Raw genomic sequence first — 12,294 nt, 5'->3', positions numbered from 1 at the left:
CCAAAGCGCGGGCGTGGTGGCGGCCATGTCGAGACGTGGTTTGGTATGGACGGCCGGGGGCTGCGCTGTGAGGAGGCGTCCGGAGAATAGCGGTGGCGGGGCGGGGCGGGGAGAGAGTGTGGAAGCGTTGGGAGCGGAGGGACTGCTAGTGTCCCCGACAGGCGGGTCACGGGAGACAAGGGCGTGCGTCGAGGCCGTCCGCGCGCGTCCGTTTCACCCCAAACCAAGCACAAGTTTGAACCGGGGACGGGTCAAAAACGGACGAAATCCGGACATTTGTCCGTTTGAGGCCGCACCTGAACAAATAGGGTCGCGCGGTGGAGTTGGGCTTAGTTTAGCCCAAACAGGCTCCGCATTTCCCACATCCCGAGGCACGCCGTAAAGGGAGGGCAGGCACCCCGATCCATGCAACAATTATTACTCACTCCCTCCCACTAGGACATGATGCCCAAACAATTCCCCCCACGGCTTTTCTTACCACCTCCGTCCGTCGCTCACTGACATGTCCCCATCAACCGAAAACCCCCAACGACCACACCGTCCCGTCCCCAGCCCCACGGACGAACGGACGGACACGTCGTCCCCTTGCTGCCTGCCCGTACGTGCTCTCGCTCCGGTCGACAGATCACTACACTACACGAGCCCAGCAGTGCAGTGCATGCAGCAGCGGCGCACTGGTGGAGTGGTGGTGGCGACTGACTGACAGCCACTGCAGCGTGCGCCTTTACTGTGCGGTAAAGCTGTTGAAAGCCGAGGAGGAGTGAGCCGGAGGTGGAGAAAAAGGCCCGGGCAGAGGGCGACAGAGCGTGACAAGAAGAACTCCCCTCCGTCTCGCCGCTGCCCGCCTTGCCACTTCTGCTCTGCTCGCACCGCTCGCGGCGACCAGTCCACCTCCACCGGACAAAGCCATGCCTCGTCCCAGCGGCAGCAGCACCACGCTGCTGCTGCTGCTGCTCGCCGTCCTGCTCGTGCGCGGCGCCAATGCCGGTTCGCTGGAGGGCGACGCCGCGGCGCTCGCCGACTTCCGGCTCGCCGCGGACCGCTCCGGCGCGCTGGCCACCTGGAACGCGTCCGCCAGCCCGTCCCCGTGCGGCTGGCGCGGGGTGACGTGCGCGGGCGGGCGCGTGACGCGGCTGGTGCTCGAGGGGCTCGGCCTGTCCGGCGCGGACGCGCTCCCGGCGCTGGCCCGGCTCGACGGCCTCCGCGTGCTCAGCCTCAAGGGGAACCACCTCTCCGGCGCCGTCCCGGACCTCTCGCCGGTCCAAGGGCTCAAGCTGCTCTTCCTCTCCCGCAACGCGCTCTCCGGCGCCATCCCGCCGTCGCTGGGCAAGCTCTACCGCCTCTACCGGCTCGACCTCTCCTCCAACAACCTGTCCGGCGTCGTGCCGCCCGAGCTGGCCCGGCTCGACCGGCTGCTCACGCTCAGGCTCGACTCCAACCGCCTCACCGGCGGGGTCGATGGCATTGCGCTGCCGAGGCTGCAGGATCTCAACGTGTCCCACAATCTCTTGGCGGGGAGGATTCCGGTGGCGATGGCGGGGTTCCCGGCCGAGGCCTTCGGCGGGAACGCCGGCCTGTGCGGCGCGCCCCTGCCGCCGTGCAAGGAGGAGGTGCAGAACGCGTCCCCGTGCCCTCCGGCTGCGGCCATGGCGGCGTCGTCTCCCTCGTCGAAGCCGCCGGACGGCAAGGGGAAGATGAGCCGCGGGGTCGTGGCCGCAATTGTGGCCGCGGACTTCGCCGTGGTCGGGCTCGTCGCCGGCCTGCTGTTCTGCTACTTCTGGCCGCGCCTCTCCGGGCGCCGGAGCGACAGGCGCCACCGCGAGGGGGAGAAGATCGTCTACTCCTCGAGCCCGTACGGCGCGGCGGGAGTGGTCGCGGCGGCCGGTGGCACGTACGAGCGAGGGAAGATGGTGTTTCTGGAGGACGCCGGCGGGAGGCGGTTCGAGCTGGAGGAGCTGCTGCGCGCGTCCGCGGAGATGCTCGGCAAGGGCGGCTGCGGCACGGCGTACAAGGCGGTGCTCGACGATGGCAGCGTCGTGGCCGTGAAGCGGCTGCGCGACGCGGTGCCCGCGGCGGCGTCGACCAAGAAGGACTTCGAGCACCACATGGCCGTCCTCGGCCGCCTCCGCCACCCCAACATCGTGCCGCTCAACGCCTACTACTACGCCCGCGACGAGAAGCTGCTCGTCTACGAGTTCATGCGCAACGGCAGCCTCTTCTCCCTCCTCCACGGCAAGCACTCTGCCCCGCTTAATTCTTCGCCATTAATTCCGTCGAACACTTGCTGCTTCTGTTGCTGAATTGAAGGTGGAAATGTGCGTCTGTCGTCGCAGGTAACCGAGGGCCGGGCCGGACGCCGCTGGACTGGGCGGCGCGCATGCGCATCGCGGCTGGCGCCGCGCGCGGCCTCGCCTACATCCACCACGCGAGCCGGCGCGGCGGGCTGACGCCCAAGCTGGCGCACGGCAACATCAAGAGCACCAACATCCTGCTCGACAGGTCGGGCGAGGCGCGCCTCGCTGACTGCGGGCTGGCGCAGCTGGGCACGTCGTCGCCGGCGGCGAGCTCGGCGGGGTACCGCGCGCCTGAGGCGCCCGCGCCGGCGTCCCGGCCGTGGGCGTCGCAGAAGGGCGACGTGTACGCGCTCGGGGTGGTGCTGCTGGAGCTGCTGACGGGGCGGTGCCCGGGCAGCGAGCTGCCCAACGGCGGCGTGGTGGCGGAGCTGCCGCGGTGGGTGCAGTCGGTGGTGCGGGAGGAGTGGACGTCGGAGGTGTTCGACCTGGAGCTGATGAAGGACAAGGGCATCGAGGAGGAGATGGTGGCGATGCTGCAGCTGGCCCTAAGCTGCGCGGCGAGCGCGCCGGACCAGCGGCCCAAGGTCGGGTACGTGGTGCGGATGATCGACGAGGTCCGCGCGTGCGGGGACCCGCAGGCGTCGTCGCCGTCGCACGGGTCGTCCATGGACGAGTCCTCCGGCGTCTCCGACTCGCCCGCCGTCTCGGAAGGCGGCGCCGCCAGCCAGTGATCGGAGAGAGCTTTGTTCGGTACAGTACTTGGGGCTTTGATTGAGTTGTGATTTGTGCTTTGGTTAACTGTTTTTTTGTCTTCGTCTGGGGGACGATTGGTGTGGTCCGTTGGATCTTATCTGATCTGGTGATGGTGTTGTACATGATGATGATGATTGATCTGATTAGAATAGCCGTACTGGGAGGTTGGATTATTATTGTGTGAGTTGATTGATCATGGCGTTTGTCTTTTTGTTGCGTCGATGTGATCCTCTGCTACTGCAGCACTACACTGGCTTTCAACTTGGATTTCATCTCATAATAATTCAGCTCTTAGAGCAACTCCAATGGAGCGATCTATTTCGTCCGCGGCCGTCCCAGACGGACGGCGCGGACAAAAAAGCCGGCCCAACGCGCCGACCCAAACGGACGCGCGTCCGCTTTCGTCCGCCTGTCAATCCATTCCCGACCCTTTTTTGAGCCTGATTTGCGTCGGCGCGGACACAAGACGGATGCGCGTGCTTGCCCTCTTTTCTCACCGGGCCCGCTGGTCGGTGGCACATTGGATTCACACACTCGCCCGCCTGCTATGTCGCCGACGCCGCCGGTCATTTTTCAGATTAAAATGGATACATAGATAGTTGTAGCGTACACAGATAAAAGAAAAAGACCACTACTCGTCGCTTTCTGACTTCGACTCGGTAATGTCCTCCTCCGACGTCTGAATGTAGGCGTCAGCAAGCTGCTCGTCTTCAAAGTTCCAACCCGACGTTTCTCGTAACTTCAGTTTCAATTGAGCTGCCTGCTTCCGCGAACGCTTGTCCTCCCGATAGGCGGCTCGCTCCCTCCTCCTCGCGTCCCTCTCCAACCTCAATTGCTTGTAGAACTGGCGCTCGTCGACGATGTCTTGCGGGAAGCCTCCGCGCCACACCACCAAGGCTTCCACGTCCTTCTCTGCGATGGCGAGGCGACGCTGCCGCCTCCGGTGGACACGACGATCCTCGTCGGTGAAAAGCCGCGGGAGAGGCGCCAGATCCTGCGCCCGCTGGCTCGACATGTTGGAAAATTTCATATCCCGACGAGGCCTCCGGAGGCGCCACGCCGCCGCGTCGTGCACGCGGGCCGCCTCCTCTGCGGTGTCGAAGGTGCCGAGGATGAGACGTTTCTCGCAAAACTAGATCTCGGAGGAGAAGGCGCCGGAGCAGTGCTCGCGGACTCCGCGAAAATCCGAAGCGCCCAGGCGGCGGATCGACATGGTGGCGCAGAGGCGACGAGAGGAGCGCCTTCTTTATAACGAGCGCTGGCCGCGGCGCGCGCGCGAAGCTTTCCCGCGCGCTGGAGCGCCAAAACCAGCGCGCCCTAGGCCACTTTCCCCCCCGCGCGCGAACCTTTCCCGCACGCTGGAGCGCCAAAACCAGCGCGCCCTAGGCTGCTTTCCCCCCGCGCTCGAACCTTTCCCGCGCGCTGGAGCGCCAAAACCAGGGCGACGGCACGCGCGCGGTCATGAAATGGGTCGGCCCGTTGGGCGCACTGCCGACCCAAAACTAAAAGAGGGCGGACGGCGGGCGGGCGGACGGCGGGCGGGCGGCCGACCCAAAGGGACAAAAAGCGGACAAAAACGCCGTCCGTTTGGGTCGGCCCGTTGGAGTTGCTCTTATAGCAAACACTATACTTTTGCACTGGATGCCTATTATTGCAACCTGGTTTCCCAGCTATGTTTCGAATTTCAATTTGAAATTTCCTGACAACACATTGGTGTTGTATGAATGTGCTAATTTATTTCAGAATTTTCTGAACATTTAAAATTTGCTGCAAGAGTTCGGTGCATTGGGTGCACGAGAAGCACCGGTGGACCAGATATTCGCCCATCTACCCTAGTAGGAATAATGTTTCACATGCTCGATCCCCCGTCTTGATTGTGTGTCTAGCATCGTTGGAGGGTACGCGGTGGTGTGTCTCCATCAGATCTCGCGGAATTCTATTGGTGTTGGCCTTCAGTGAATCCTTTTGGATCCATTATTCGTTTGTCTTTCTTCGTGTGTCTACAGATTTGATCCTTGTGATCTACGCTTTTTTTCCTAAGCGACGACTGCTATTCTGGTGCACTAGTCTTATAAAGTCTTAGCATAGTGACATCCCGATTGTATACCTTAGGACCAATAAATCAGAACGGAGGTAGTAAATATAATTCTCTGGCCGTGCAAATACGCTAACTCACTATGCCACTATGCACGAGAAAAGACCCACCTTAACATGCATCTTGCATGTTATACTTATATTAAATAATCTTTTATGCAACTTATATAATAATCAAATATATTAAATGACATATGTGCTTGAGTTTCAATTCTTACATGGCTAATCAGAATACTAAAATTTCAGACCATCACATCTCATAGAAATCGCCGCATCAAATTCCCGCCGCAACGCGTGCGTATCATCTCTACTAGCTCTTTACATTGCCATGATAGATGATGAATAATAGATGGAGCGTGTCTCACCGTGACATTCTAGTTGCCTGACATTCCCCCGCACCTTCCTTCGCTATCATAGAGAATTTTCTTCATCCGTGAAGCCGCCACTCGTGGTTTCTTTGCGAACCTGTTGATTACTGCCCTGGCAGAGGATGAGCAATGGTTCTTTTTCTTTTCCTTCCAAAGTTGCTGGTTTGCAGTAGTGAGGATAGAAGGGAGTGGTGGTTTTGTTGGCGTGATGACTGATGGAACAAGATGCGGTGTGGCGGCATGAATGGGCACACAAGACCGACCCACCGTCCATTGCCAGCGGTGGAGCGCCCGATGCAGATACGTATGTGATAGGAGTATCTCAGCGGCCCCGGCTGCTGCTCCTCAGGCTCAGGGGAGGGGGAGGGCGACTGCAGTTCAGTGCAGTGACACAGGAGACGTGGGGGCACCGCCGGCCGCGCAGGAGGAGGAGGAGAGCCTTTTTCTGCTGGCATCACTGGGCTCTGCTTGCAGGTGCGGTGCAGTGCAGTGCTGCGCTGCGCAATGTGGTTGTAGTGCCGGCTCGGTCGGGGTCGGGACGTCGGGTTCCTCCCGCTGGCCGCACCTGGCCGAGTGGTAGCTTTCCTTGTCAGCAGCACGCAGCGTAGCTCCTCATGCACGTACTACGTACGTACAAAGCGGTTCCGTCCTGTGCTGTGTGTCTTGGCTCGCGGTTTTGTCCTCTGCTATGTGGCTTGGCTCAGTGTGTCGTTTTTGTGCTCGTTTTTTTTTTAATGTTGGTAGTTGATCTACCAAATTCATCGATCAGAAGAAGGTGTTACAAGAGCCCCTCCAAAGGAGGAAAGCACAACAAAAGAGCTAGTGCAAAAAGAAAAGAAACGAAAAAGATCCTGCCGGCACCACCACAAACCCAAGCTCCTCCAGCAACCATGCACACCATCGGAATCCATCGTCGAGGTCTCCAAGATGACGCCTCCAAGGAGGAAGTGATGTTGAGGACATCTTCATCACCCGATCTGACTGAGCCAGATCTTAGGCTTTCGCCCGGAGACCTCAGCCATGGGGTAGGAAGAGCAACGACCTCCACAACGATACCTCCAAGGAAGGAGACGACATCTGAAGATGCCGTTACCGTTGGCATCGACAGAGTCAATGCAGGATTTTCATCCGGAGCCGAGTCTTCTACCAGCCATCCAGGATCCGAGACCAACCAAGCGCCACTGGGCAGAGCAAGACCAAGCACACACTACCAAACACGAACATTGTCACCGCCGCACGCAGAATCCCAGCGAGCTCACGCCACCCTGACCAGTCCACACCGCCGCACGCAGGACCTGGGCGAACCAAGTCGATTTTGGCCGTCCTCTGCCTCCATGCGCAGATCTGGGCGAGAGATCGCACCGCGGCGCAACAGGAAAACAAATGCCTGGCCAAAACAGACCGACCCGCGCCGCCGCGCGCCGGAACAGGGCGAAACCAAGCCAAAAGCAACGGGCCCGCACCGCCGCGCGCAAGGACCCGACGTCCGTGTTGGATCTGGTTTGCTCGAGACTCGTCATGCACCAGGCTTGACGGCGCCCCTACTCCAGGAGCCGGACGTGAGCAAGCTCGAAGGGAGGAGCCCACCAACCTCCGTCGGCACCACCGCTACCACCTCCACCATCCAGACGCCGTCGGGCGGCGAGCAACTGGCCGCAGGCCCGCCGGAAACCAGATCAGCTCCGGCAACTGCGGGTCCCTTACAGCCCTGACGCCAAGCCTTCACACGCCGCGAACCCACCGCGACCTCCTGGCGCCTCTTGCCGCGCGGATCTCGCACCATCGCAGACCCAGGAACCCCCAAGGTGGCCACCCAGCAGATCCGCGCTGGGGGCGCCGTCCGCGCCCATCTTGTCGCCACAGAGCCTCTCGCCGCGCGGATCTCGCGCCACGGCGCGCCGGCCAGGGCCTCCTCGCGAGCACACGGGCCTCGCGCCGCCATGGCCCTGCCCCACGCCACCGTTGCAGCAGCCTCTCGCCGTGCGCCTTGCTAGCTGGTTGAACGAAAAGGGCCCCGCCGCCACCTTCCCTGGAGCCGGCGCGGACTTTGCCGGCCGCTCCTCTGGTGGCGGCGAGCCGTGGGGGAGGAAGAAGGGGGGTTGCGGGCGCTCGATCTAGGGTTTCCCCCGTGTCGCCAGGAAGGGCGACGCGGGGGAGAACTAATGGGTTTTTTCACTCGTTGATCGGATAACGCACCATAGAGAGCATCTGCTACAGCATAGGACAAATATGACCCCTCAAACGAACGCGTCCATGAGCAGTAATCGGGCACTCCTCAAATTAACATAACTGGATCCGGACATCTTATACTAAATTCTCAAATCCATAAAAAAGCATACAAACTACATAGATGATCTAGCTACTCCTCGTCGGAGATGTAGACAATCTCCGTGCCCGGCTGCGGGTATATGGGCGGCAGCTGCAGCTCCGACGTCTCAACTGCTCCGCTCCGGCCTCCTCCTCCTCTATCTCTGCGTCGAGTTCAACGAAGAGCGCGTCGGATGCCGCCTGCACGTGCCGGAAGAACTGTCGGTTGGCCTCCACATAGGCCTCATCCTGGATGGACTCCAGGATGGCCTGCTGCTCCGACATCTTCGCGGACTGGGCAATGGTGAACTCCGCCTTCACCTCCACCATGTTGAACCGCGGAGCAGGCTGCTCCGCCGCCTCCTCCTCCTCCTCCTCCTCCTCCTCTGGTTTCGGCAAGTCCGGAGGCAGCCCGACAGCAATGTGGGTGGCGCGCCTTGCCTGGATCTCCTCCACGCTCTACATGTGGCGCTCCACCGTGAGCATAGCGTACCTCGTGAACTTGCACCGGACCATGGTGATGCCGGAGGGCATGGGAGAGCGGGGGAAAGGAGGCGGACTGGCTCGGGCGGCGGCACAGAGAGTGAGGATGTGGATGGGCTAGGGTTGGGGGACGTCAACCGACTTAAATAGATTTAGCCTCGGGCGACGAGCCGGAGCGACGCCACAAGGCGTTCACACCGCGGTGACGGAGGGGGCGTCCGTCGGACCGTCGGGGTTCGGGCGATTCCGCATGGGACCCCATTGTCACTCCTACGTGGCGGCGCGCCCGGACACCCCCACATCCATCTCATATTTGGGGTGGATATGAGGGGTGCCGGTGAGCCCGGACATTTCAAGGCCGTTTGAGGCGCCCGTTAGGGTCAGATTTTCGTGACCGGTCATAACCGGGTGGGCCAGTCGGGCGTTTGAGGCCGGTTTGGAGCGCTCGGCTGTACATGCTCTAACGCCTTGCTTAGATCGTTGTGTCGCCGACTGATGCATCGAGGTACTTCACGAAACGATGCAGTTACCAAACTGTCATTCTTGCAAAATTCTTAGTACTCCATTCCTTTATACAAGGCCACAAACTCAAATTACAGGTATAAAGGTAAAATTTAGTGACTGCTTTACAATCCAACATTTCTTTTTGTTTACCAGAATCATTAATACGCCAACATGCAAGAAAGGAATGAGAAGGCAGTAGCACAGTGTCATTATGACTACATGCATGCAATTATTAAACAAGTTGGTAGTATAAGGAAACATCATTAATTTTTTCTTCGATTACTGTTAGTGGCCATGTATACATGTATAGATGTAAAATATATTTTTCGTAGTGGTCTTGCATATAAGGGAATGAAGTGAGTAGTACGTTCCGTTTGCACAGGAGAAGAGAAACACGAAAATCTGATGATATTTTTGCCTTGACAAAGCATCTACAACCGGACCTCTCAAACCTGCCTTATACGCCCGGGCAGGCCGCTCTGTGCTGCTCGGTCACGATTTTTTGACCCAGACGGGCCTCTCAAACAGCCCTCAAACACCCGGGCTGACTGGCACCCCCCATATCCAGCCCAAATATGGGGCGAATATGGGGGCGCCCGGGCGCGCTCGGGCACACCCGCCACGTCGGACCCAACAACCCGACCCACCCCAAATTGCACCAAATCCCCCCCTCCCCCGAGCTGCCGGATCCATTTGCTCTCTCCTCTGTTCTTCCTCGCCCGCGCCGTCCGGCTCGCAGCTCCGCCGCCGCGCCCGCTCTGCAGCCGTTCCCGGGCTCTCCGCCGTCAGCTCCGGAAGAGCGCTCCCGTCCTTGCTGCGGGGGGACGTTGTTGCCGGCCCGGACGCCACCGTGGTACGTCCGGCAACTCTCCGGCTCAGCCTTGCACTTGATGTGTTCGACACATTGACCGACCGGAATTATTGTGATTTTTTAGGTAAATGATGGATTTCGATGCTTCGTGGGACGAGGAGTATGGACCGACGGAGCTTGACCAAATGATTCAAGATGAGTTCTTCGATTCGTCGGATTCGGATGAAGAAGTGGACATGATCATGCTCATGAGCATGTAAGAGGAAATGGACCGGCAAGTGGAGCATATTCTCAACTTCAACGGCTCAATCAAAGGGAGAAGAGTGATCAACCGAGATAGAGTGTCTGGAGCAAAGCTACTCCACAATGACTACTTTGCTCCCTCACCTGCTTCCCCGGATGATCCATGGTTTCGTCGCCGTTTATGCATGCGGAACCATTGTTTTTGCGCATTGTGGAGGGAGTGGAGGCACACGACGACTACTTCAAGCTGAGAAGGGATTGCTGCGGCCAAATCTATTTCTCGGTCAAGCAGAAGTGCACGGCTGCTCTGAGGATGCTCGCACTTGGTACTGCTGCAGACGTCGTTGGTGAGATGGTCAGGATGGGGGAGAGCACGTGCCTCAAGACTACTATCAAATTTGCTCGCGCCGTGGTTGAGGTGTTTGGACCGGAGTATCTCAGAGAACCAAATGCGCAGGACACGGAGAAGTTGTTGGCTATTGGAGAGGCAAGGGGGTTTCCAAGAATGCTCGGATCAATTGATTGCATGCATTGGCAATGCAAAAACTGCCCCAAAGGTCTGCGGGGAATGTATCAAGGTCACACCAGATAGGCCACCATCATACTAGAAGCGGTGGCATCACATGACTTATGGATTTGGCATGCTTTCTTTGGAATGTCCGGTTCTCACAATGACATCAATATGCTTCAACGATCTCCGGTGTTCAGGAGGCTTTGCAATGAGGAATCACCCTCGTGCAACTACACCGTCAACGGCCGCCTACAACATGGGGGTACTATCTTGCCGATGGTATCTATCCTCAGCGAGCGGCGTTTGTGAAGACCATATCCGAGCCGCGTGGCAATAAACAGAGCCACTTTGCAACAATGCAGGAAGCGGCTAGGAAGGACGTGGAGAGGGCATTTGGTGTGCTTCAAGCTCGTTGGGGAATTGTGCGGAGCGCTGCAATGATGTGGGAATCGGAAACTTTATGGTTGTTGATGACATGTTGTGTTATTCTGCACAATATGATTATCGAGGATGAGGGTGATGTTGTAGCCCAAACCCATGATTTCGAAGCACCCGGAGAACAAGTTGAAATCCCGGAAGATCAAGATGCGGCTTAGCTTATAAACTTTTCTGCAGATGCATCGGAATCTTCGAAATCAGCAGATGCACACGCAGCTACTCAATGATCTTGTGGAGCACATGTGGATCCATAATGACAACCAAAGAGGCAATGCTTGAGTTTGACACTTCAAATAAATTTTATGTAAACATATATATGCTCGATACCAACATTTGTTATTGACGTACGACATTGTGTTGCATGATCGACGTGCATGTATTTGCATGAAGTTGAGAGTCCGGATTTGAGATATGTGAATGCGTGAAAGAAAATATGAGGGTCCGTCGGGATGCGCCCGCGGGTGTTTGAAGGGTCGAATTTACCAAGTCCGGTTATAGATGCTCTCAATTTCATAAGAGTAGCTCTGTTACGTATAAGTTTTGGACTGTCGCGGTGCCCTGATCAGCGTGGACCCATGACCGACCGCTGCGAGCCTTCTGCACTTTGGCAGATCCACGAGTACGTATTAATTAGTTCGTTGTTGTACGTGCCTACTCTGATGTACGAGTACTCAGTACACGGACCCAGCACAGCAATCAGTCGCCAAGATCCACCCAATCCACCTCGTCTCAGTAAATGATATAACCGGAGGCCTGCGCCATTCGCAGCCAGTCGAGGATGACCATTGCCAAATCTAACATGGGATGCAGAACGTCCAGGACGATCATTATACATACAATCTGGCACACTCGCTGGTTCTTTCTCCCATTGCTTAGAGTGAATGGATGGACAGCGTTTCCACCGCCCACAAGTTTCTCCTTTGACGTTTTCACCGGCTCCATTTTCCGGTGAGCTCCGTAGATGTGCCGGCAGCGCCGCCGCGCGGGCACACGCACGTAGCAGCACAATTATTGATGCGCTGTTCTCTACGCCAACACCCATGGCGCGCCGCTGGATCGGAGCGAGTGGTCCAGCTACACTAGAGGCCGCTAGATCGGAATCGGCCCGAGGGCTCGCGTAGTTCCATGCACTGCGCTGCACTGGTCCAAGTTCAACGCGAGCGGGCGGGCGACGAGGCCGGCGGTGCGGAAAGCGATCCGTGATCCAATTATCCATAGCGATCGCAATAGTAGCAGCGTACAGTGAAGTGGTTAGCAGTCCCAGCAGGTCAGCCAGCCGGAGGAAAAGGCTCGACCCGGCATCGTCTCGTTCGTCAGCTTGTGTGTTGGGGATCATACGTGGAGCGGTGGCCGCGTGTGTGTGTGCGCGTGCTAGCGAGTAGCTTCGGCGTCCCTCACAGGAATGCGCTCGCGCCCTCCGGCGTTCCCGACTCGCGATCGGAGGGGGGCGGTTTTATGTTTTGAGCTTACTGGAGGGGGCTTTTAGGT

At 58.4% G+C, this 12,294-nt stretch overlaps 1 protein-coding gene across 1 annotated transcript; it reads left to right on the top strand.

Moving 5' to 3' along the window:
* The first annotated feature begins 718 nt into the window (after window positions 1-718).
* LOC109769209 (probable leucine-rich repeat receptor-like protein kinase At1g68400) lies at window positions 719-3,220 on the top strand. Its single transcript, XM_020327957.4, has 2 exons — window positions 719-2,232; window positions 2,334-3,220. Exons 1-2 carry the CDS (start codon window positions 909-911, stop codon window positions 3,023-3,025), a joined length of 2,016 nt encoding a protein of 671 aa, XP_020183546.1. The 5' UTR covers window positions 719-908; the 3' UTR covers window positions 3,026-3,220.
* The last annotated feature ends 9,074 nt before the right edge of the window (window positions 3,221-12,294 follow it).

Source organism: Aegilops tauschii, chromosome 3 (assembly GCF_002575655.3).
Source record: "Aegilops tauschii subsp. strangulata cultivar AL8/78 chromosome 3, Aet v6.0, whole genome shotgun sequence".
Lineage (NCBI taxonomy): Eukaryota > Viridiplantae > Streptophyta > Magnoliopsida > Poales > Poaceae > Aegilops > Aegilops tauschii.
This window is presented reverse-complemented; position numbering and strand designations above follow the sequence as displayed.

What these genes read in the sequence shown, in the direction of transcription:
- LOC109769209 (XM_020327957.4), top strand. Translation starts at nt 909, where the DNA reads ATGCCTCGTCCCAGCGGCAGCAGCACCACGCTGCTGCTGCTGCTGCTC. An exon ending in CCTCTTCTCCCTCCTCCACG is followed by an intron (nt 2,233 to 2,333) that starts GCAAGCACTCTG and finishes CTGTCGTCGCAG; the next exon opens with GTAACCGAGGGCCGGGCCGG.